Raw genomic sequence first — 22,183 nt, forward strand, 5'->3', positions numbered from 1 at the left:
GTCACACAATCCAAGATCACACTTAGGCTAGATCTGAAGTCAGGATGATGACTCTTCCTGACTGGCACTTTATCTATTGCATTACCTAGCTGTACATGTGCAAAATATGGAAGGAGAGGCAAGAAAATCAAGGGCAGTAAAAAGGCATGTAAGAGGAATGTTATTATATCAGTTAAGTGCTGTGCAGTTTTTTATGGTGATTTCACATCTATTATTTTATTGTTCTCTAAAAACAGCGCTGAATTAACAGTCATATAATAGTATTAATATTTTCTACACATAAAAAGGCTGTGCTTAGTTCATAACAATCATTTCCCACCTGGCTATTCTCCTGGACTTCATTACTGTTTCCAGAAACTCAGCTTAATGAAAAGACCACATTAACTCTAAAATTCAAGCCTCCCCAATACCCCTTGCCCTTGGGACCTCTTCCTCCCTTTGACTGAACAGGGAGGATGGGTAAACACCAGGAAAAACAGGGCAGCAACCTATTCACTTCCCATCCAGCTACAGGACTTAATCGAGAAAAGTTAGACTGTCTTCTGCCTGTCTTTGTGTCCTAGGACTGGGTCCACAGTAGCCACTTAGTAAACATTTATTGACTGAAAAAAGGCCATTTAAAAAATTTGCGATCAAAGCAAGAAGTAATGGGACCAATTCTCAAGGAAGATACATTTTTAGTTATGGAATAATACCAAGCTGCTGAAAGTACTTGAAAATTTTGTCTGAGAGTTACTTCCAGTAATAGTTTAAAGACTGGATATGTAACAATGTCTTAATTTTAAAAAGGAATAAATGGCAACTTTCAAAAAGTATAACTAAATAGCTCATGATTTTATATATATGTGAATGGCAAACAGAGAATGGAGTATTATTAAGCACATAATGTATGAGTCCTTAAGAAACAATGGGATGAGAACTATGAGTCAAAATTGATTTACAAAATAAATTAAACTTAGTCTTTATAATAAATACAATAAACTAGATATCCCAGAAACTCTAGATAATCAGGTATAATCAGGAAGAGCTGGGTTCAAATCCTCCCTGAGACAAAAACTAGCTATGTGACCTAGGCAAGTCATTTATCATCTCAGCTCGTTTCTGATATGTAAAATAAGGTTTGACCTAATGAACACTTTTCCCAATCAAAACCTGTAATCCACTAAGTTCTTCATGAAATGGATTATGTGATTGTACAGTTAGTCAGTTTGCAATTGATTATACAATTGTACCCAGGTATTGACTAATGTATTGAGCTTATAAAGAGGAAGGTTTCCAGAGGGTTCTGACAAAACTCTTTTTCTAATTTTTTTTTAAATCACTTATATGAAGTCATTTTGCATACTCATGAATCAATTAGAAAGCATTTATTAAGCACCTACTAAGTGCAGGATATTTTACTAGAAATCTGATGAAAAACTTAAGAGAGCTAACTAATAAGAACCAATATTTAAAATAATCTTTAAAGGTTAGTATATATTGATTTAAATCAACAAAATGAGTTAAATTCTTGCACTTAGGTTAAAAATTCAATTTGCATGGGTGCTTAAGTATAAGACTGGAAGACCCGATTTGATAGAAATTCACCAGAAAAAGATCTGGGGTTTTTAGCTGATTGCAAAATTCAATGAATCAAGTGTGTGTTATGTAGCCACTAACCCTGCTAAAGCAAAGAACCAACAGCATTAATTACAAAGTAATTGTGAGAAATAATGGTACCAGTAAATCTAAATGTAAGGGGACTTAAAAATATAGCACAAGAAGAATGTTGGAATTGATGCCATTCAGTTTGAAATGAGGCATTTAAAGAAAAAAAATTATGGGAATAAAATGAATTTGTTAGGAAAGTCTGAGATGTCAATTTAATGTAAAATTCAGCTTTATAATGATTAGAACAGTCTTAACAAAGGAATGAATTGCATTTTAAAAGCAATAAGCCCAAACTACCCAATATAACTGAGCAAGGGCTTTGACAGCCATTCAATTTGTTAGGATTGGTACAGAAGGAAGTCCTACAGTAAAGCTCTTTTCAATTCTAAGATTCTGTGAATCTGGAATAAAAAATAGGAAGAACCCTGCTTTTCCTCCCTCCCCCACCCAAAAAAATCCCTCAAATTGGGTTTATATTAACATAATTTTATGACTTGAAATACATGCACTGGGATCAAATTTGTGGCTGAATTCCTTTCCACCTTTCCTGCTTATTGCTAGAAGGGGTCTTTGGAAAGAAAATAATGATGGAGTAAAAAAAGCATGCACTGACAAAGAATTGTCATTTTCTTTAAACTGTTGGATATTTGCCTAGTAATTTTGTTTCTTCTGCTCTGTTGCTTTAATTCTAGTTTATTACCTTAAGAACTCTCTTGTGATGTAAATGTTAACATAAAAAGTATGGTAGAAAATAAAGTTTTCTGTTTTCAACCTAGCCTATAACATTGTGTTTATAGTCATAACCTAATTTTTTGTACAAATTTATGCAGGATCATTTCTTACTGAAGATAATCACCATCATCATTTTGTATTAAAATACAAAAATTTTCCCCATAATTATTAATTTAGAAGAATCTTCAAAAATATTATCAAGAATGTGAGGTGAGAAGAATCCCAGGATAAAGCTTCAACAAAAAACAATATTTTTAGAAATGGATGAAAAACATTTACCTTTCACTATCTTCTTTGCACAGTCATTATATACTTGCTCCTGTGTGGTGCTTGACTGGAATACACGATCAAATGCATAAGGCTTGGACTAAAGGGGAAAAAAAAAGAAAGAAAATTAAATTAAACAGAAAGCCCATCAAAGACATATAAGCAAAATACTTACTGAGGTCATCTACAGGGGTGTGAAACTCCCCCAGTAAAACTTTTGAGCAGTCCAAATCAGATTAAAATGTAACTGGAAATGTTCAACTAAATAAAAATACAATGCCACATAATAATGTTGATTTATGGAATACTACCTTCGAGAATCTGTTTTTATTTTACTTTTGACACCACTGATCCTCATCATCTAGAATAGTGGCAGTACTGAGTTCACCATAGGTCCTCAAATACATACTGATCATGCTTTCTTTGGCATCTACTACCTAAGCAAAAGCTTAGCTGTATCTAGGACTGCATCTAAATGAGTAATCCCATCCTTTCAATTCAGCTCTTATTTAAAGTTCCTACTACATGAAGGGTGCTAAGTTAGAGTAGACTCTCAAAAGTAGGACCTCTCACACTGCGAGTCCAGTTGTGCCCCTTTACCTACCTTCCCAGCCTAGGCTATTCTCCCACGCAAGACCCAACTAAATTCTCAGAATTCTTCTTTTGGTTTTTAAAAACTCGTGGCAACACAACTTTGTTATTTCTAAAATTGAACTCATTTTCCTCCTGTTCCTCCCAGTCACTGAGACCACAAAATTTCAATAACCTTTGAATTTTTCCTCTTTTATCACTCATATTCCATCAGATACTCATTATTTTCAATGTCCCTCTTCTACATATATCCACACCCACCTACTTCCCACTCTCACCCCTTCATCCCCACCCCCCTCCTTCCAACACCATTCAAGTTAAGAATTTAATCTACTACCTGGATTACTACAGTAGCATCCTACCTGGATACCTCACCTTGAGTCTTTTCCCTCTCCACTCCATTCTTTATGAAGCTGCCAAAAGAACATTCTTAATGCACAGGTCTGGCTATGTCACTCCCTTATTCCAAAATATCCAGTGGTACCCTATTATCTAGAGTACAAAATACTATATTATTTAAATTAGTAAAATTAATTATATAAAATATTTAGCTTAGAATTTAAGGCAAAGTACAAGTTGACAGGAAACCTATTTTTCCTATATTTATTCACATTCATGCAACATTCAACATATACTTTCCCATACAAAGAAGACTCCACTGGTCCTAGATTCCAAATTTAACTCCACATGATTAGAATACATTGCCTTCCTTCTCATGCTCATTTGTTGAAATAGCTCTCTTCTTTCAGGGATCTGCTCAACTATCTCTTCCAAGCAACTTAGCCTGAAAGTCATTTCCTAACTCATTTCCAAGAAACATTTATTGAGAATTTGGAGTAAAGACTACCATACTAGGTATGGGACAGATGTATGGATAAGCCAGCTTTGGCCCTCACAGCAGTAAAGAAAATTTCCCCCACTTTTGTACATTTTCTTAAAAGAATTCGGTCTGAATCTCCCCTCTTCCCTCCGCCATTACATTCTTTTCTGTGTACTTTTTTGTGCATGTTGTATCTTATCTTTGTTCACCCTCTAAGTCCATAAACTCTTCCATCAGCAGGGGCTATGTCCTCTGTTCTAATGCTTCTGACACCACTTCACATATGGTAGCTTCATTAATGTTTGTTTAATTTAAAATGCATTATATGGGAATGCATGAGATTTAGTTTATGTTTCAATATGTGCATTTTTATATCTGATTCTCTTATACTTGTTAAGCTTATTTATAATATACTATATGTAGGTATTGCTACACACATAACATGCATCATTTATTCTGCATACTTTCTACAACTATTCAAAAAATGAAAACTAGTTTAACTTGAGCAAATCATTAAGAAATGATACATTTATCTTACTTTTATCTATTGAGCAGTCCCCAAAACTCTGACTTCATACAAATCAGCCATTGCTTTCTCTAGCTCTGAAACACCAGTGCCATAATGCGGATACACAGATTACCACTAGTAAGCACCAGCTTTCAGTTATACAAGTTCATCTTGAGTAGGTAGCCAAAGTAGGATAAAAATACTTTAGTTTTTTTGGTAGGTGCACTGGGCTGAAGCTGTTTTATGTTTTTTCTTTAGCATATATTTCCTCCTTTAAACAAAGATAAGATGGATAGTTTCTGAATATATTTCTTTAAAGAAAGTTTATTTTTATAGCAAGATAGAATAGTTATCAAAAACAAAAAAAAAAATTTAGCCACCATCCATTTGAATTTTTGTACAAGGACTGAATAATTGTTATTTCAATAAGAGACTATACATATAATACCCTCAGCCCTACATTCAAATCACCTGGCTGTTTTTGTGACAGTTCAATGTAATATAGGTCTGACAGAGATTCTACATATCTAATATTCCCTATCAGGTAGAAAAAGTAATTTTTCAATTCTTCCCTCTGATATTTAATTTGTGATCCCTGGGCAAAACACAACTTGTCAGTGTCCCAGGCAATTCTGTTAAGATTATAAACTGAAGAAAAGGTACAGATAAGGGTTTCTTTCTAAGGAATTGCATATCCTACAACTACTACAACTATTACTACTAGTTCACATTTATATGGCACCTACTATGTGCCAGGCAGTGCAAATTGTAAAGTCCTTTTCCATGTCCTTCTCCTTTCAGGAAAATGCTCTTTAGATACCAAATTTGGTTGCAAGTTCAAGACTACAGGCTATGTAGAATTTCTAGAATAAAGTTTTTTTGGTCTTCAGGCATCCTGAAACTAGTACAATGAAAAAAGCCCTGATTCTGGATTCAGACACTACTTTCTAATACTGACTGCCCACAAATCTTGGGAAAATCCACTGACTATCCCTGGGTCTCAGTTTCTTCATCTGAAAAATTAAGGAATAGACGAGATGCTCCTGAGGTCCCTCCCAGGTCTACATCAATGATTCTATATGATAATCCATGTCCTATTTTTGTTATTCTTTTCAAATATTCAAAAGTTTTAAAAGAAGGCTAATAACATCATATTTTTGGAACTGAAAGGGGTGTTAGAAGCCGCTTCATCCCATTCTTTCATTTTACAGATGGAGAAAATGAATCTTAGACAGGCTAATGACTCACCCATGGTCACCCAGGCTGCAAGTGGGAAGGGAGAGAACAGGAAAACTACTGGACTAAAACATTCAAGATGACGAGTGAATGGAGGGACAGGACAGGGAGACAGAAAGACTAAAAGCTACCCATGGCCCATGCAAGTGCACAAAGGTAAAAGGACAGAAGACAGCAGGGCAGGGCATTTCGCAGTGTGTCTGACTGCAAAGATTAAATGGAGGGGAATAATGTTACATAAGGTTCTGAAGGAATGCTGGAACCAGGCAATGCTAAGATAAGGAGTTTCTACTTTATCTTGGAGATGACAGAGGCCCAATAAAGGCTTTGAAGATGGCAATGACAAGGTCAGATTCATGCTTGAGGAAGGCTGGACAAGTGTGCAGAACAGACTAGAAAGAAGAGGGATTGGCAGTGAAGAGACCAATTAGAAAGCTCTGAGGCTAGATGAGAGGTAATAAAAGCCTGAATCAGACTGGTAGCTTAGGGGAGCAGAGAGTGGTAGGATGTAAGAAATGCCAAAGAAATAAAATCAAAAGGACATGTAAACTGATGGGGATGAAGGGCAAGAGAAAAAGATCAGGGATAACTCCCAAGTTATAAAGTTATAAAAATAAAAAGATGATATTCTCTCCTAAGAAAAAGGAAAAGTCTGACGAAGGAAGGAAGGTGAAGATCCAGCTAAAATTCTGGATGTGTTAAAAATGCCAATAGGATACTCAGAGGGAAATTTTGGTAAAGTATGAAAGACATCTGAGAGTGAAGCTTAGGCAAGATGATGGATTTCAGATCAATCGACAAGCATTTTTTGAGCACCTCTATTGAGCTCTCACTGTGGTAAGGCATACTATCCCACTTACAAGAGATTCTTGCAACCTTTTCATCCCTTCTTAATTCTCCCCCAGTTTTTCACCCCACTACTTTTCTGGCTGAGAAGAGTATCCCTATTTCACTGGAAAAATAAATAACCTTTCCCCCCAACTCTGAGGTCATAAGTAGAGAATTCCTTTTTCTCTTCTATTCCTCATCTAAAATCATTCAGATGCTTTCTCCAGTTATCTCCTGATCACTCTGGTTTCATATGAAGAAGTAAGACGGCCCTTTCCTTGCAAATCCAAATTCCCAACAAATATTTATTAATACCTACTACACGCCTTGCACTATTCTAGGGGCTGCTAATACAAATACAAAATAAAGGAGTTTTATGCATGCATATGCATGTAAACATATACAGAATAAATGCAAAATAAATACAGTTTAAATAAGCAAAAAAATTAAGATAGAAAGAGGATATTTGAGAGAGAATCTGGAAAGGTTTCAGACAGAAAATAGAGCTTGAGTTATATCTTTTTTTTTTAAATTATAGCTTTTTATATACAAAATATATGCATGAGTAATTTTTTAGCATTGACCCTTGCAAAAACTTATTGTTTCAAATTTTCCCCTCCTTCTCTCTACCCCCTTCCCCCACTGGCAGGTAGTCCCATACATGTTAAATATGTTAAAATATATGTTAAATACAATATATGTATACATATTTATACACTTATCTTGTTACACAAGGAAGATCAGATTTAGAAAGAAGGTAAAAATAACCTGAGAATAAAAAACAAAAATGCAAGCAAACAATAACAGAAAGAGTGGAAATGTTATGTTGTGGCCCGTATTGAGTTGTATCTTCTAATGAGGCAGCAGTAAGGAAGAATAAATAGTAGACAAAGGTATTCAAAATATAAAATACAGGCAAGGCAGTGCAAAATAATGGAGTTGAGAATGGAAGACCATGTGTGAAGAAGTGAGATAAGATCAGTTTTGGTAAATTAGAAAGTGCAAGAAAGGGAAGCATGTATAATGATGTCAAAAAATATAGACTGGTTATGAATAGCTTTAAAAAGTAGAAGAGTTTATATTTGATCTGGAAGGCAATAAGGAGCCACTAGTTTATTGAATGGAGACATGTCATATTAAAACCTGATTCTGGAAAATAACTTTGGTGGGTGGAAGGGGAAGAAGCCTAAGGCAGAGAGACCAATTGGGAGATTATTATCTTAGTCCAGGAGAGGGCCAGAATTAGGCTAGTGTATAAGTGGAAAGAGAAGGGGACAGGTGTGATATATGTTGGAAGAACCAAGACTTGACAACTGACTCCAATATTGATAACCAAAGTGACTAGAAGAGTGATAGAATCTACAACAGAAAAAAAAAAAGAAAGTCTGTAAGCAGGGTAGGTTTGGGGCACAAGATAATGAATTGCATTTTAAATACTTTTATTGGAGATATCTGGGAAATGTCTTAATAGTTACTGGAGAGCTTCATGGTAATAAATAAAAAACCCTTTTATTGTAATCAATAAATTGAATGTTCAAAACTTTGTGCCTCAGTTTATCTTTGTTTCGATCATAATACCTGAGAAACCACTGCGAGAGAAAGAGACTAGAAGTCACAATGAAGATAAAGAATAATTTTTAGTAGGAATACAGGATAAGCAAATACAGAAGAACAGGAGTTTGTGGTCAAATAGGAATTCCAAAGTTTTTGAAATTGTGAAACACTTACAGGGTGATAGCTGTGAAACACTTACAGGACACGGATGATGATTCAGCAAAGGAGACTGAAGAGTAATCAGTCAGAATCCAGAATTAGAATCAGAATCCAAGGGAATAATGAAAACACAGATAAATATTTAAGAGTGATGAGATACTGTTTGAGGATATATTCTGATGGAAGTGGATCTCTTCGATAAAGAGAGCTTTAATTGATCAATGATGGACAGAAGCAGCTACACCCAAAGAAAGAACACTGGGAAATGAATATAAACTGCTTGCATTTTTGTTTTTCTTCCTGGGTTATTTATACCTTCTGAATTCAATTCTCCCTGTGCAACAAGAAAACTTCGTTTCTGCACACATATATTGTATCTAGGATATACAGTAATCTATTCAATATGTAAAGGACTGCTTGCCATCTAGGGGAGGGGGTGGAGAGAGGGAGGGGAAAAATCGGAACAGAAACGAGTGCAAGGGATAATGTTGTAAAAAAATTACCCTGGCATGGATTCTATCAATATAAAGTTATTATAAAATAAAAAAAGAGTGATCAGAGAGGAGAAGGGAAAGGAAGGAGGGAGAGAGATTTGCACACAAGTCAAAGGTTAATAGAATATATGAAAATGACTGTTCAGCATATCCTAAGTTGCAGAGGATGAGGATCCAAAAAAGGGCCATCAGATTCAGCAGCTTGAAAGATCATAGTACTCTTGGAGAGAACAGAGTAGAAGCTAGATTTAAAGAGCCAAAAGGAGCAACTGTAGAGGCTTGGCAGTTTGGCACTATAAGCAGGGATTTCTATGACTATAGCTTGAGGGGACAGAAACAGGGTCAAAGGAATTTTTTAGGAAGAGAAGATCTGATTATGCTTTTAGGTCGCATAGAAGCTGGCAAATAAGGAGAAATTAATATGAGAGAGAATGATTCACGAAGCAACTTCTTATAAGAGAGTATATCAGCCAAGGGCAATAAATACTTATGTTAGCCTTGGCAGCTCTAATAGAATACAGAATTTATTCTACAGCATATAGATTATCAATATGCACTAATTTATGACCCATGTTCAACTATTACTATCTTTCAATATTCTATTCTATACACTTTCAATATTTGTCTCTTAAGAAGTTATATTATGTCAACTCATCATAAATATGGTAGGAAAGAAAAAGAAAAATCAAGAGAAATATTCTTTCACATGATCCTCATCTTCTTGCTCCCTCCTTAGGAATTTCTATGTTTACTTAGATTATTTCTAAGCTGTAAGACCTCTAAGAAGTTAAAGGAGCTCCAGAACCAACTTGGAGATGAGAATTTATTTCAGGACAAATATAAAATAATCCAAACGGTCTAATAATCTTCTATTTTATTCTATGGATACTTGGTGAGCATAGGTCTCCTGTCTTCAAAAGTGAATTAAATTGTACTATTTTGGTCCAATGTCATCTGAACCTGTATATATCTCCAGGGCAGCAAGGATTGGTCAAAGAGGCAATGCACTTAAATCCAGAAGAGCAAGGATCAGGACAGTCCTGACTCTGACATCTGTGTGTAGATGAGTCACCTTTGAGTCTCAGTTTCCTCATTTATAAAAATTACAATACTTCACACCAAAGGGTTGTGAGAAAAGTGCATTTTAAACTGTTGAAAATCTTAAGAGCACTATATAAATGTTTGCTATAATTATGAAACAATAAAATGCTTTATAATTGTTGAACTCTTACCATTACTCCTGGGGATAAGCCCGAATCATAATGGAGATAAAACCAAGTAGTACTTATTCATATTTCACCTACGTGCAATTTTCTGTCAGTCTCCCTAGTCCTCACTCATGTCTTCAACTCCTTTGAAAAGCAGGGAATAAATATTAACTTGATTCTGGAAATCATTAAAAACAGGATAAATGGCTTAGTTATTTTTGAAGGCAAGTGATTAGGTACTATTATTATCCTATTATTATAATATCTAAAGATAAAAATTGATACAGAAGGAATTGTAAACTACTTAGCAGATTAAGTTCATTTTACATTCAAATGAGAAAGTTCATTTTCATATAGTAAGCAAAAAGTTTTTTAGGTTTCCTCCAAAAGAATTTTCAAGTTGATATTAATTCAGTAGATATTGCCATATCCTTAGCTTAAAGAATCAGAGAAATTGATTAATTTGGAGAAGGGAACATATAGCTCAAACCCTTCATTTTTATTGATGAGAAAAAAATCGGCTTCAGAGAAGGTAAGCAAATTGGTCAAAGTCACAGAGTTAATAAACCACATATTGTGAACCTACATCCTGATTCCAAATTCAAATATATTCTTGTGGCAGCTGCCCCCTAAGGCTAGCTTCAGAACAAGACCTGAGGAATTCAAACTAGAAGTTATGTGATCATTTAATGAATGATCATAAACATCACTAGTTCTATGCTTTATGCTCTAAGAAAGAAGTCACTTTAACTCTCCAGAGAGAGGAGGGACACATCTTCTTAGCTGCGAAATAAGGTTAGACTCATGGATCTCTACAATTGATTTTTGTTCCAAATTTATAATCCTTTACTTCATTTTCCTTACCTGTAAATTGGAAGCACTGAAACAGATAGATGTTCCCTAAGGTCCTTCCACATGCCTTGCTACCTTACAACATATCTAGAGAATCATTTAGGGGCACTTAAACCAAGGCAATGATGGTACAATGAGATCTGTAAATAATATAAATGTCAAACGCCACCAATTTGAGCTAAGAATAATAAAAAAAAATTATGAAATCATCAGAAGCTAGGAGACAAGGCACTGGAATATTTGCAGTAAGCCTTTTCAACTCTGCTTGGTCTGTTATTTAACAAGGAATACAATAACATAATCCTTGTTATCAACTAGAAATATTGGACAATTATTCATTCAACAAGTATTACTGAAGCGTACTATAGAAAAGACACTATGATTGGCCTTTGTAGGAGCTAACAAGAAAGAATAAAACATAGTACTTGCCCTCAATGACCATAAGACTAATTAAACAGTAGTGACCCACAACTGAAGCCTATATTTATATGGAGGGAGAGAACAGAAACAAAAAATAGATTACAGAGTAGACTTAGTCTTATCTGGTAATAAATAGAGATCTGGATAAAATACGATCTTTGATATTCACCAAAAGGATGATCACGTAAGTCTCTTTACTTCTACAAATCTCAGTATCTTTATAATATTTGTACTATTTAGTTCACAGGGTTCTGAGCTTTTTATTTTAAGGTAAATCTTAAAGGGCTATATCATTATGAGAGTATTATTAATGCATACCTCTAACTCACATATACCCACGACACATTTTAAAATTTATCTCAGCGTTTGTTAAGGGAAAGGGAATTAAAATAGCTCTCACTTTCTTAGTTCTGAAAGAAATAGTTAATCTTAAACCTGTCTGCTTTAAGTGTCTCCAGCTATCTAAAAAACCACCTTGGCAATTGGTCTTCCCAAATAAAGGGACATAAAATATCCTGACTATTACTTCTCTGGCTACAAAGACAATATCAATAATGTATTAACCAATGGGTACATTTAACTGAATGTATCTGAATTTGAAAAATTCTGCAAACATATTTTCTCCTTAAAAATCAAAACAACAGCCCATCAATTGGAGAATGGTTGAGTAAATTGTGGTATATGAACGTTATAGAATATTATTGTTCTGTAAGGAATGACCAGCAGGATGAATACAGAGAGGACTGAAGAGATTTACATGAACTGATGCTAAGTGAAATGAGCAGAACCAGGAGATTATTATATACCTCAACAACGATACTGTTTGAGGATGTATTCTGATGGAAGTAGATCTCTTTGTTAAAGAGAGCTAATTCAGTTTCAATTGATCAAGGATGGACAGAAGCAGCTACACCCAAAGAAAAAACACTGAGAAATGAATATAAACTGCTTGCATTTTTCTTTTTCTTCCCGGGTTATTTATACCTTCTGAATCCAATTCTCCCTGTGCAACAAGAAAACTGTTCAGTTCTACACACATATACTGTATCTAGGATATACTGTAACCTATTCAACATGTAAAGGACTGCTTGCCATTTGGGGGAGGGGTGGAGGGAGGGAAGGGAAAAATCGGAGAAGTGATTGCAAAGGATAATGCTGTAAAAAATTACCCTGGCATGGGTTCTATCAATAAAAAGTTATTTAAAAAAAAATCAAAACAACAAATACTTATAAAGTGCTTGTTAAATGGAATAGACAAATAAGTTTAAGACTTGTATTCCTAAAAACCCTCAAGAAATAGTCAAATATATTGCTTGGATTTATAATGTATTTATATTTACTGGATTGTTTTAAGTACTTTGTAAATAGTAAAGTGCTACAAATGCAAGCAATTATAGTATTAATATTTTAAAAAGTAATAGTCCAATCTATGCTATTTAAAAGGTAATTCTTGATAACATACTAAGAAAGGCAGATATAATATGAATAAATGAAAATTAAAGAATTCAAAACCTTCTAGCCTCTTAAGCTGAAGAATATATAAAAGCATATAATATATGTAGAGAAGCATAAAATAGAAAAGAAATAAATTTCACTTAACTTCATCTCTATTCTGCCAAATACATATATTCTAGAAGGAAATGATAAATAGCCATCCAGCAAGACAACTGCAATTTGGCTAATAATTCCAACTTAGTCAAAATCATAGTTAATTGACAGAAAAAGCACTTAACACAATATATAGCATATAATAGATACTTAACAAATGTTTACTGACTGACTGATAAAAATGATATAAGGATAAGGTAATTAAGACAGACCAAACTTGATGGTGAAGTAGTGCTCAAATTTATTTTATTATGGATACTTTTGGAATTGTATGAGGAACAAGGAATATTATTCTGTAAGTAAAAGCTTCCAAAGATATTTTAACACCTTTTAAACTTTCACTTCATCAGGAAGACATTTACTCATTTTTAACCTAGTCTTCCAAAACTTCGCTTAGTAGAGCTTATTTAAAATTTCAATAAAAATTTATTATGGCTAATTCTGTAGAACAAAGCACAATGAACTGTTTTGATGATTTAAAAAAATCTGCAGGAAAAAAAACAACCCTCTCAGAAAAATCCTAACAGAAACAGCCAATTATATTGTTCTTTATTGTTCAAGCCTTCCAAAGTAAAGACTAAAACATTTCTTTTGAAAAAATAGATTCATAGTACTGCTATACAAAAATCCAAAGAAAATGCTGTACTTTCATTCTTTAATTATATTGCAATTATAAAAAGAACAAAAACTTAATTTCTTAGTTCCAAAAAAAAAGCTTAAAAACTACATTATTCCTTTTCTATTTTTCCTTTTTTTTTCTTATTTTGTAAGGAAAAAAAAAGAAATATACATGTAATATAAAATCTTATAGCTATAATGAACCTTGGAGGTAAAAACAAGCTTTCTATAAGAAACTAAAATAATTTATTTTACATTATAATTACATTTATACTATTCATTCAAAGCTTAGTATATACAGGGCACTGTGAAGTAGATCCATTAAAAAAAAAAAAAGAAGTAAGGTCTCTGTCTTTAAAGAGATCAGACTCTCCTAGGAATTTTAAACTGTATTCAATAGTTACAGTACAAAGTCTTAAGTGCTATATTAGTAGTACAAACTTAACTGTTACAAAAGTACCCAGGGAGGCAGAAGTACTTCTGGATTTGGTGATCAGAGAAAGCATTATGAAGAAAGTAACTCATCTGAATCATAAGATCAGAAATCTAAAGCTGAAATTCAAACTGGGCCTTAAAAGATGAGTAAGATTTCAATAGGCAGGACCATGAGTGAGAAAGGTTTCAGAAAGTTTGGCATATTTTGGGCAGATAATATAAGTAGTCCTGATTGTTCAAAATATAAAATTGGACCCAGCAGAGAACAAAAGAAAACTTAGAAGCACAGAAAAGTGGTGTAGCTTTGGAAAAGATGACTAGTAGTATATAGTTTTTCAAAAAAGTTAATATGGTATGAAATGGAAATTTATGGTTTTATATTGAATCCTCTTTTTATGTTATGCTATATACTTGAAAATGTTCTTTTTTTGTCTTTTTATTTAGAAATTAAAAATAAATATAAGAAAATATATTTTTTAAAAAAGAAATAAAAATGGGAGAATAGTAAGGAAAGGCTTTGAAAAGGTAAATTCGAGCCAGAGTGACATAAATGCCAGAATAAGAAGTTTGGATTTTAACCTAAAGGTAATTTATCATTAAAGACTTTATAGAAATATTTCTAAAAAAATTTTTTTACAAGTTAGTAGTTCTTGTTTTTGATGTTGTTTCTTTGGCAAGGCAATTGGGGTTAAGTGATTTGTCTAGGATCATTGTAGGTAGTAAGTGTTAAGTGTATGAGGTCACATTTGAACTCAGGTACTTCTGACTCCATGTGGAGCTATCACTAGCTCCAAAGAGCTAGTATGCTTTATTCACTTTATTCACCTAGTTGCCCCCAATATAGCATTTCTTTAGGAAGATTAACCTGGCTAATCTGTGAGATATAAAATAGATATTTTATTTAATATTTAAATTAAATATTTCAGTTAAGAAACAAGCCAAAGAAATATAGCTATAAGGTAAGGGAAGAATGGAGATCTTTAAAAAAACCAAACCAAACCAAACCAAACCTAGGGTCCTGATAATAGAACCAAATATCCTTAAGTAGAGGTTTGAAGACCTTATTACTCAAGGATTCTCCATTTGATTCTAAGTGTTTAATAACCCCAATTAAAAAAAAAAGTTAGATGTTTTAATAATCTGATTCAGTAGTAGAAATCACAAGGAGCCAGGGTTTTATTTAAACTCATTCTTGGAAGCCTTAACAAGTGCTCGCTCTGTATCAGCTGGTATAAAACTTGGTTCCTTCATTTGTGATTGCTTTCTTATTAGCAAGCACATTTCAGATTAAAAAAAAAAAAAGCCAGTAGAAAGACCCAGAAGTGACAACTAAAAACTTAAGCATATACTCCACAATTCAAAGTAAGAAGAAGAGACGACTTTTACTTTGGGACCATGATGGATCAGAAAGTTCTAGTTATTCAAAAGTATTCATTGCTTTTTCTTTTTAATTATTTTAACTTCTAAAGTTTAAACTATTTTGTGACATACTATTACAAGTATTGTACTAATTCTAAACAATATTTCAAAAAGATGGAGCAGACAGGTGGCTTAGGAAAGGAAAAAAGGCATGGATTGGAAGATTATCTGCAACAGTAGAAAAATTTGAGAATTTGAGTTTCCTGTTTGGGGTATTATATGGCTTTACATAAATGATAGTTTACACTTAGAAAGCAATTTAAGATGTTTTACAATTACTGATATGTCTGGGGAATTATTAGTCAACAAAAAAATCTGTTAAACAATTACCTATGTTCCATACTGTGCTAAAAATAAAGACTGGGTGTTCAATAAAGGTAAAAATAGTTTTTACCCATTAAAGTTCACATCTCAATGAAGACAAGAGCAAAAAGGTATATATACATACAAAACAAACAGACAAAATATACAATATAAATGGAAGATAATCTCAGAAGAATGCTACCAGTGGGAGGAGTAAAAGAGGACTGGGAAAAGTCTCTGGAGTAGAGGTGATAGGAAGTCACTGCTGCTTTTTTTTTGGGGGGGGGGGGGAAGGAGGGGAATGGGGAAAGAAAAGGGCACAGGAGGAAGTGGGGTGTCATGTTATGCTTTTAGAAAAATCACTTTAGCAGCTGAATGGAGGATGGACTGGAATGAGAAAAGGTTAATGCTAAAAGTAGTTTATTATAGTTCTCCAGGCTTGAAGAGCCAAACATAGAGGAGAGACATGAAGGTAGAAATAACAAGACCTGGCTGAATATGTAGAGTAAATGGAAATTTAAAATTTATCTAATTCAGTAGTTTAAAAACTTCTCATTTTAAAGATTAAAAAAATTTTTAATTGTATTCTATTGAAAATTTCTCTGGTAGTCATATTATTCAGGTGCAAATAGATTTGAGCATATTTCCATGAATTATCTACACTCAAGAAATAGTGTCAGAAATATCCTTAAAAAGGAGGTAGGTCAGCCTTGAGGCAAAGATTTGTCAAAGTGGAACACAACAGAATATGAGAAAGAAATATGAAATAATTTAAAAAAGGTAACTGGAGTCATATTTGTGAAGGGCTTTTATGCCAGATTTTGTATTTTATTCTAAAGGCAATAAGAGGCCAAAGAAACTTCTTGAACAGCTTTCCAACTGAAATGTGAACAAAAGAAAACTCAAACTTCTAACATATACATACTCCAGAAGTTGGTTCTTAACTAAAAACATGTCTTTACACACATATATTATGGAATTTTTCCATTTACCTATCTTCAGACATACTCAGTTTCAGATTTCCTGTATACACGCACTCAGTCACAAGATGAATTCACATGACTGGGAATCAAGGGAAAAAAAAAAAGGAAATGGGTCATTTACCTGGACCATGTTTATATCCTACATTTCTCATAAAATGATGCTTCTTTCCCTTGTATTCACATAGACTAAACTGAAAGGCAAATTTAGTAATTAACAAAGTCAAACACATAATCCTGGTAGTGATCAGCCTTCCCCTGGAATTCTAAGTAGAGATCATCTGTTCAGATAACATGGTAATCTACTATATTAGATTTTCCTCACTTATGTTGATGCTCTGGTAAATTCGAAAAACAACTATTGTTTAACTACCACAACTCTATTACTTGATGTTTCAATACAAACCAATTTTTTTTTTTTTGGGGGGGGCCTTCCTGTTAAAAAACAAAACCAAAACAAATAAACAAGTATGTCTGGATGATATTCCTCTATATTTTTCAAGGCAGAAGGCTAGCCAGAAGCACCAAAAACCAAATCAAGCATTTCAAATTGAAGCCAACTGTGTTCTCCTCAGGCAAGGGAATGGCCAAGATGACCTAATCAGTTTTATCCACCTCTCATTTCAAGAGCTATAACTGCCTATACTTGGTTCTGGCAGACTCTACTGTGTGAAGTCATTCACCATAAAAGGAATGCTGCTTAGAAAAGTGATGCAAACCAGCATGCTCCACCTAACCAGTGAAACAACAGGTAGGAAATATTTTTTCTTATTCATTTTTCTGTTGTTTTAAGGGAACCTACTTTATGTCTCCATGCCTAGTTTCTCCTATACAGCAAAAGCACTAAAAGTGATGCAAATCAGCATGCTCCTCTACTTTAATGGTGCCCAAACAGGTAGGAATTGTTTTTTTTTTTAATGATGTTTAAGCAATTTTACTTTCTGTGACTAAACAAATTATTTCTATGTGGGATCAAGTCTTATCCAAACATAAATGCAAAAATCAAAATATATTAACTCTCTGAACTATAATCATTTATTTTTTCTAAACTCAGAAGGCAATGTAAGCATTAAAGTTTATGCTAGCTGAAAAAAATGTTTTAATAAAATTCATTTTGCAAACTTATCTATCATTCATTATATGTATTACATCTGCTGTAGGAATGATGAATCAGGAAATAGACAAGGACAATACAGAGATCAACTGACCATAAATAATTAGATTGATTTGTGTGCAGATAAGTCATATCTATTAACAGTATAGGAAAGTAAGTATAGAGTAAAAGAAAATGAATGCTGAAGAAACGTAGGATTCTTATATTAATTTCCATAGCAACATTCAGAGTGTTCTAATATTTCTTTTTTTTTTAAAGTGATCTAATATTTCATTCTTCCTAGAAGAATGTAACTCCTTAAAAGGACAAGAGCTATTTCTTCTTTTTTTTTTTTTTGTCTTTGTATCCCCTATACCTTCGGCTAATCTTTCTTTAGTTGAATTTAACAGAGACTTGTTTAAAAACAAGTTTAAGACATGTGACTCAAAAAAAAATTATGGAAAATTAATGCTTACAATTAGAGAAGCTTTTAGTACAAACACAAAAACATACCTAATTAAAAATGGAAATAATATGCTTACTAAAATTCACCAAAAATATAAGGCTCTGGTCTTGAGGAAAATAAATGCCACTTTAAATCAAAAACTGATATAATGCACTGATAATAAATATGACAGTTCTTAGCCCTTGTAATTAAATCTCAAAGTTTACTTGCATTTCTGCAAACCTCTGTGCTGCATTTTTTTCAAACAAAATTAAATTATTTTCTACTTTTGTCTGAATGTCAGACCTTCCCAATTCTTTCCTACTGATTCCCATTCAATCACCTGTCTTAAGTTTTTTGCCTAACCTATTTCCATTATTTTATACCAAGGATATCTTGAAGTAAAATATTAATGAATCTATGCTTATTAGGGACAATTATTCAATAGTTTCTTCCAAGTTTTTCTTCACACGGTGTCCAAAATTTTATTGTAAACAAAATATCAACCTAATTTTATTATACTTATGACCACCAAATTTTAGGATAAAAATTAATAATATTGGAAAATGACATGTGAAGGATAAGTTTAGAAGGAAAAAAGATTATAACTGAGCATCTAATATAGCCTATTAATGTCCTTTACTGAAAGATGATTTTTCCTGCATTAAGTTTAAACACTTAATTATTCTTTGAACTTGCAGCAAAAGCTTTTGCTCAACTAAGAATCAGACTGGCATCAAGTCCTTCAACATACCATCTGTTGGCAGTTAGTCAACTTGTTTGCTAAAGACCCAGACCACACTGAAAAGCTACCATTTTAAGAGCTGTCATTCATTTTCTGAAGTTGAAGTTGGGAAAAACAAATGGGGAGAAAAGAAAACTGTAACACTTTACCATGTATTTCAAGGTTTTAAAATTTCTCCAATATTCTAAATGTTATAAATTATTCTGACTTTCCTTCCAAATTAAACTGCCCTAAATGTGTTACTCAATGTGGAATGTCAATAGCTACAATTCTGTCAGTGGCTAAAATTAAAATAAGTTAAAGTATGACATACTTAACTAGCACTGCAGACTATCCTGATTTCAACAGGAAAGCAAGAACTAAAGTTTTTACCATTTCAACGTAGGCACTTTAGGATCATCACATATATAGGAAAGCATATTGAAAGTAGTCCTGAATATTGAATCCAGTACACTATTCTAGACCAACTGCGATGTCAAAGAGAAAGCTTAGTCACTAGTAGCATCCTTATGCAGATAGAAACTGTAACATCGCTACCCCGCTTACTTCCCTTCACCAAGTAACTTTGTAATTTCCTTTGTGGCAGGCCTGGGCTGCATGGGACAGCTTGGCTACATTTCCAGGTATGTATCTAAATCAAATGAAAAGAAAGTCTAGTTATCTGATCGATCTCTTCTAGAGAAGTTTCCTTTGGGTCAAAATACAACAGTACCTTTTTAAATCGGTTAAGTTTTCTTTTGACAAAGGGCAAAAAGATGGGGGCGGGGGTGGGAAAAGGGACCTAAGTCTTTCAGGTCAATTTGCAGTTTTTTCGTCTAAAATAATCCGGCAGCCTATTCTGAGAGCTGTCCCATTCTTTTATAGCCAAATAGCTAACAATTTTGCATTCGTAGGAAAAACCAAAATAAAGGGTCGGAGTGGAGAGACGGGCGTCGGAAGGGGCAGACCTAGATCCGAATAGGAAGCCCTTCCCCTCGCCCCTAGGACCCGCAAGAAAAGTGACAGGCATAGTTTCCAATGGAGACCAACAAGTAGCTGGAACTGTGCATGTAACTCAAAGCTCTAGAATTTGGAGCGCAGGGGAATGCAGGAGGGGGCAGGACCCCAGGGTCCGGACGGAAAGGGCGTGGGTGGGAAAAGCCAGGGGGGAGGAAGCAGCAGCCCCTCGCCCCGCGCCAGGAGGGGAAGACACTCACCGCAACGATGACGGTGTCCTCGCCTTGGAACTTGGCCACGTACTTGTCGCCCCGGGCCATCTCGGCCTCGTTGAGGGGCCTGAAGCGGCACATCACCTTGATATTGCATTCGGCCGGGTCCGCCATCTTCCTCGCGGCCGGGGCCCTGGGCCCGGAGCCCCTCCCCGCCGCTCAGCCTGCCCGCTCGCGACAGCGGGGGCCGCGCTCCGCCGCCCGGGCTGCTTCGCTCTTCGCCGCGCGCGGGCCGGGCCGGGCTCCCCTGGGGCGGGGGCGGCCGGGAAGAGCGACTCCAACCTCCGGCGCCGGCGCCGGCAGCCGCCTCGGCCCCCTCCCGCCTCACTTCCGATTCAATATGGCGGCCATGGCGGCGGCGACCGGCAAAGCGTCCGGCGTGTCCGGCAACGTCCCCGCCCCTGGCAGAGGGGGCGGCTGGGAAGAAGGAGAGTCCCGTGAAGTTGGGAGCTTGGTTTCCTCCCTGGGCCTAGAACGACAAGGCTCAGCTGGGCTCGGCTCGGCCCAGATCAACTCTGCTCTGCCCTGCTTGCCCACCCGTCCGGCTCTGGGACTGCTTGCCCGCCCCTATTCGGCCCGTACCCAGTGCGCAGCCGCCACACACTGGGCGGCGGTGAGCCCGGGAAGCGAGGGAGGGAGAGAGGTGGCGCTAGTGCGCAGGCGTGAAGAGGCTCCCTCCTTGTCTTTGCTCCCTCCCCCTAGCCCTGGCCAACTCCTAGACACTTCTCTTCCTGCCGGGCTTGGGGTAGGGCTCGTGTGCATCCCTGGCATGCGAGACTCAGCTGAACTTTTTTTTTTCTTTAATCAAGAATACTCTACTTATTATGACTCAGCTGAACTCCGTAATTTTGTTTTAATTTTCCTTTTTCTTTTTTTTTCCAATAATATCTTTTTAATGACAGTTGAATTTTTAAAATTTGATTTTTATTTGTTTTTCTTTTGACCAAGAATACATTTTTGTGACAACTGAATTTTTAAATGTAATTTTTTTTTTTTACAAATAATACCTTTTCATGACAACTGAATTTTGATTTTTTTTTTTTTACCAAGAATACATTTTTATGGCAACTGAACTTTCAAATATAATTTTTATTTTTTACCAATGATACCTTTTTATGACAAAAAAGCTTAAATTTTTAAAAATTAATAATGCTTTTTACTAATTAAACTTTTTTAATTTGACTTTTGTTTTTTTAACCAATATTTTTATGACAATGAATTTTTAAAATTTGGTTTTCACTTCTTACCAGTAATACCTTTTTATGACAACCAAAGTTTTAAAATTCGTTTTTTATTTATTTGTGGGTTTTTTTTTAATAATGATGCCTTTTTATGACACTGAACTTTTTAAATTTGATTTTTCTTTTATCAATAATACTTTTTATTCAAGAATATGTAAAATAGGTGAGGCAGTGAATAAACTTGTACTCAAGAAGACTAGTTTAAATTCTTAATTTGACCCTTGTTAACTGTGATCCTGGATAAGTCACTTAACTTCTTTCAAGTTTTTGAAAGTCTTTCAGTTGACTTATCTGTAGATTGGGGAACATAATAGCCCCTCCGCTCACAGTTCTTATGAAGATCAAATCAAATGAAAACAAATATCAATCAACAAACATTCATGAAGCACCTACTATGAATAAGGATCTATGCTAAACCTGGGAATGGGGGTTAGGGGGAGGGAGGTAAAAGACAATCTGCTCTTAAGGAGCTGGAAGTTCTAATGAGAAAGGCATTCCCATTAGCTAATTTGTCTATCCTCATTCTCTTTGCCTCTGTGGCCTGTAAAAGATATCAGATATTTTGATACTCTCACTTCCCTCTAGGTTTTTTGAAGCACCACTCTCCTGGTTCTCCTCCCTCCTTCTCTGACTTCATTCTCCATTTCCTTTGTTGGATGCTCCTCCAGATCAGAGTTTCTACCTCTAAGTGTCCCTCAGGGTTCTGTCCTGGGTCTTTTCCTCTGTACAACTTTAGTTGATCTCATCAGCTTCCATGCATTTAATTGCC

General features: G+C 34.9%; 1 protein-coding gene across 1 annotated transcript in view; it reads right to left on the reverse strand.

Annotated features, from left to right (window-relative positions):
* Positions 1 to 20,352, reverse strand: part of KIF5B (kinesin family member 5B) — a 63,070-nt gene extending 42,718 nt beyond the window's left edge. Inside the window, exons 1-2 of the mRNA XM_052000202.1 lie at positions 20,162 to 20,352; positions 2,662 to 2,749 (exon numbers count right to left, since the gene is read on the reverse strand). Coding sequence (XP_051856162.1) covers positions 2,662 to 2,749; positions 20,162 to 20,287 — 214 coding nt within the window. The 5' untranslated portion in view covers positions 20,288 to 20,352. The remainder of the gene's footprint in view (positions 1 to 2,661; positions 2,750 to 20,161) is intronic.
* Positions 20,353 to 22,183: the final 1,831 nt, after the last annotated feature.

The sequence above is a fragment of the Antechinus flavipes genome, chromosome 5 (assembly GCF_016432865.1).
Source record: "Antechinus flavipes isolate AdamAnt ecotype Samford, QLD, Australia chromosome 5, AdamAnt_v2, whole genome shotgun sequence".
In the NCBI taxonomy this organism is placed as follows: Eukaryota; Metazoa; Chordata; class Mammalia; order Dasyuromorphia; family Dasyuridae; genus Antechinus; species Antechinus flavipes.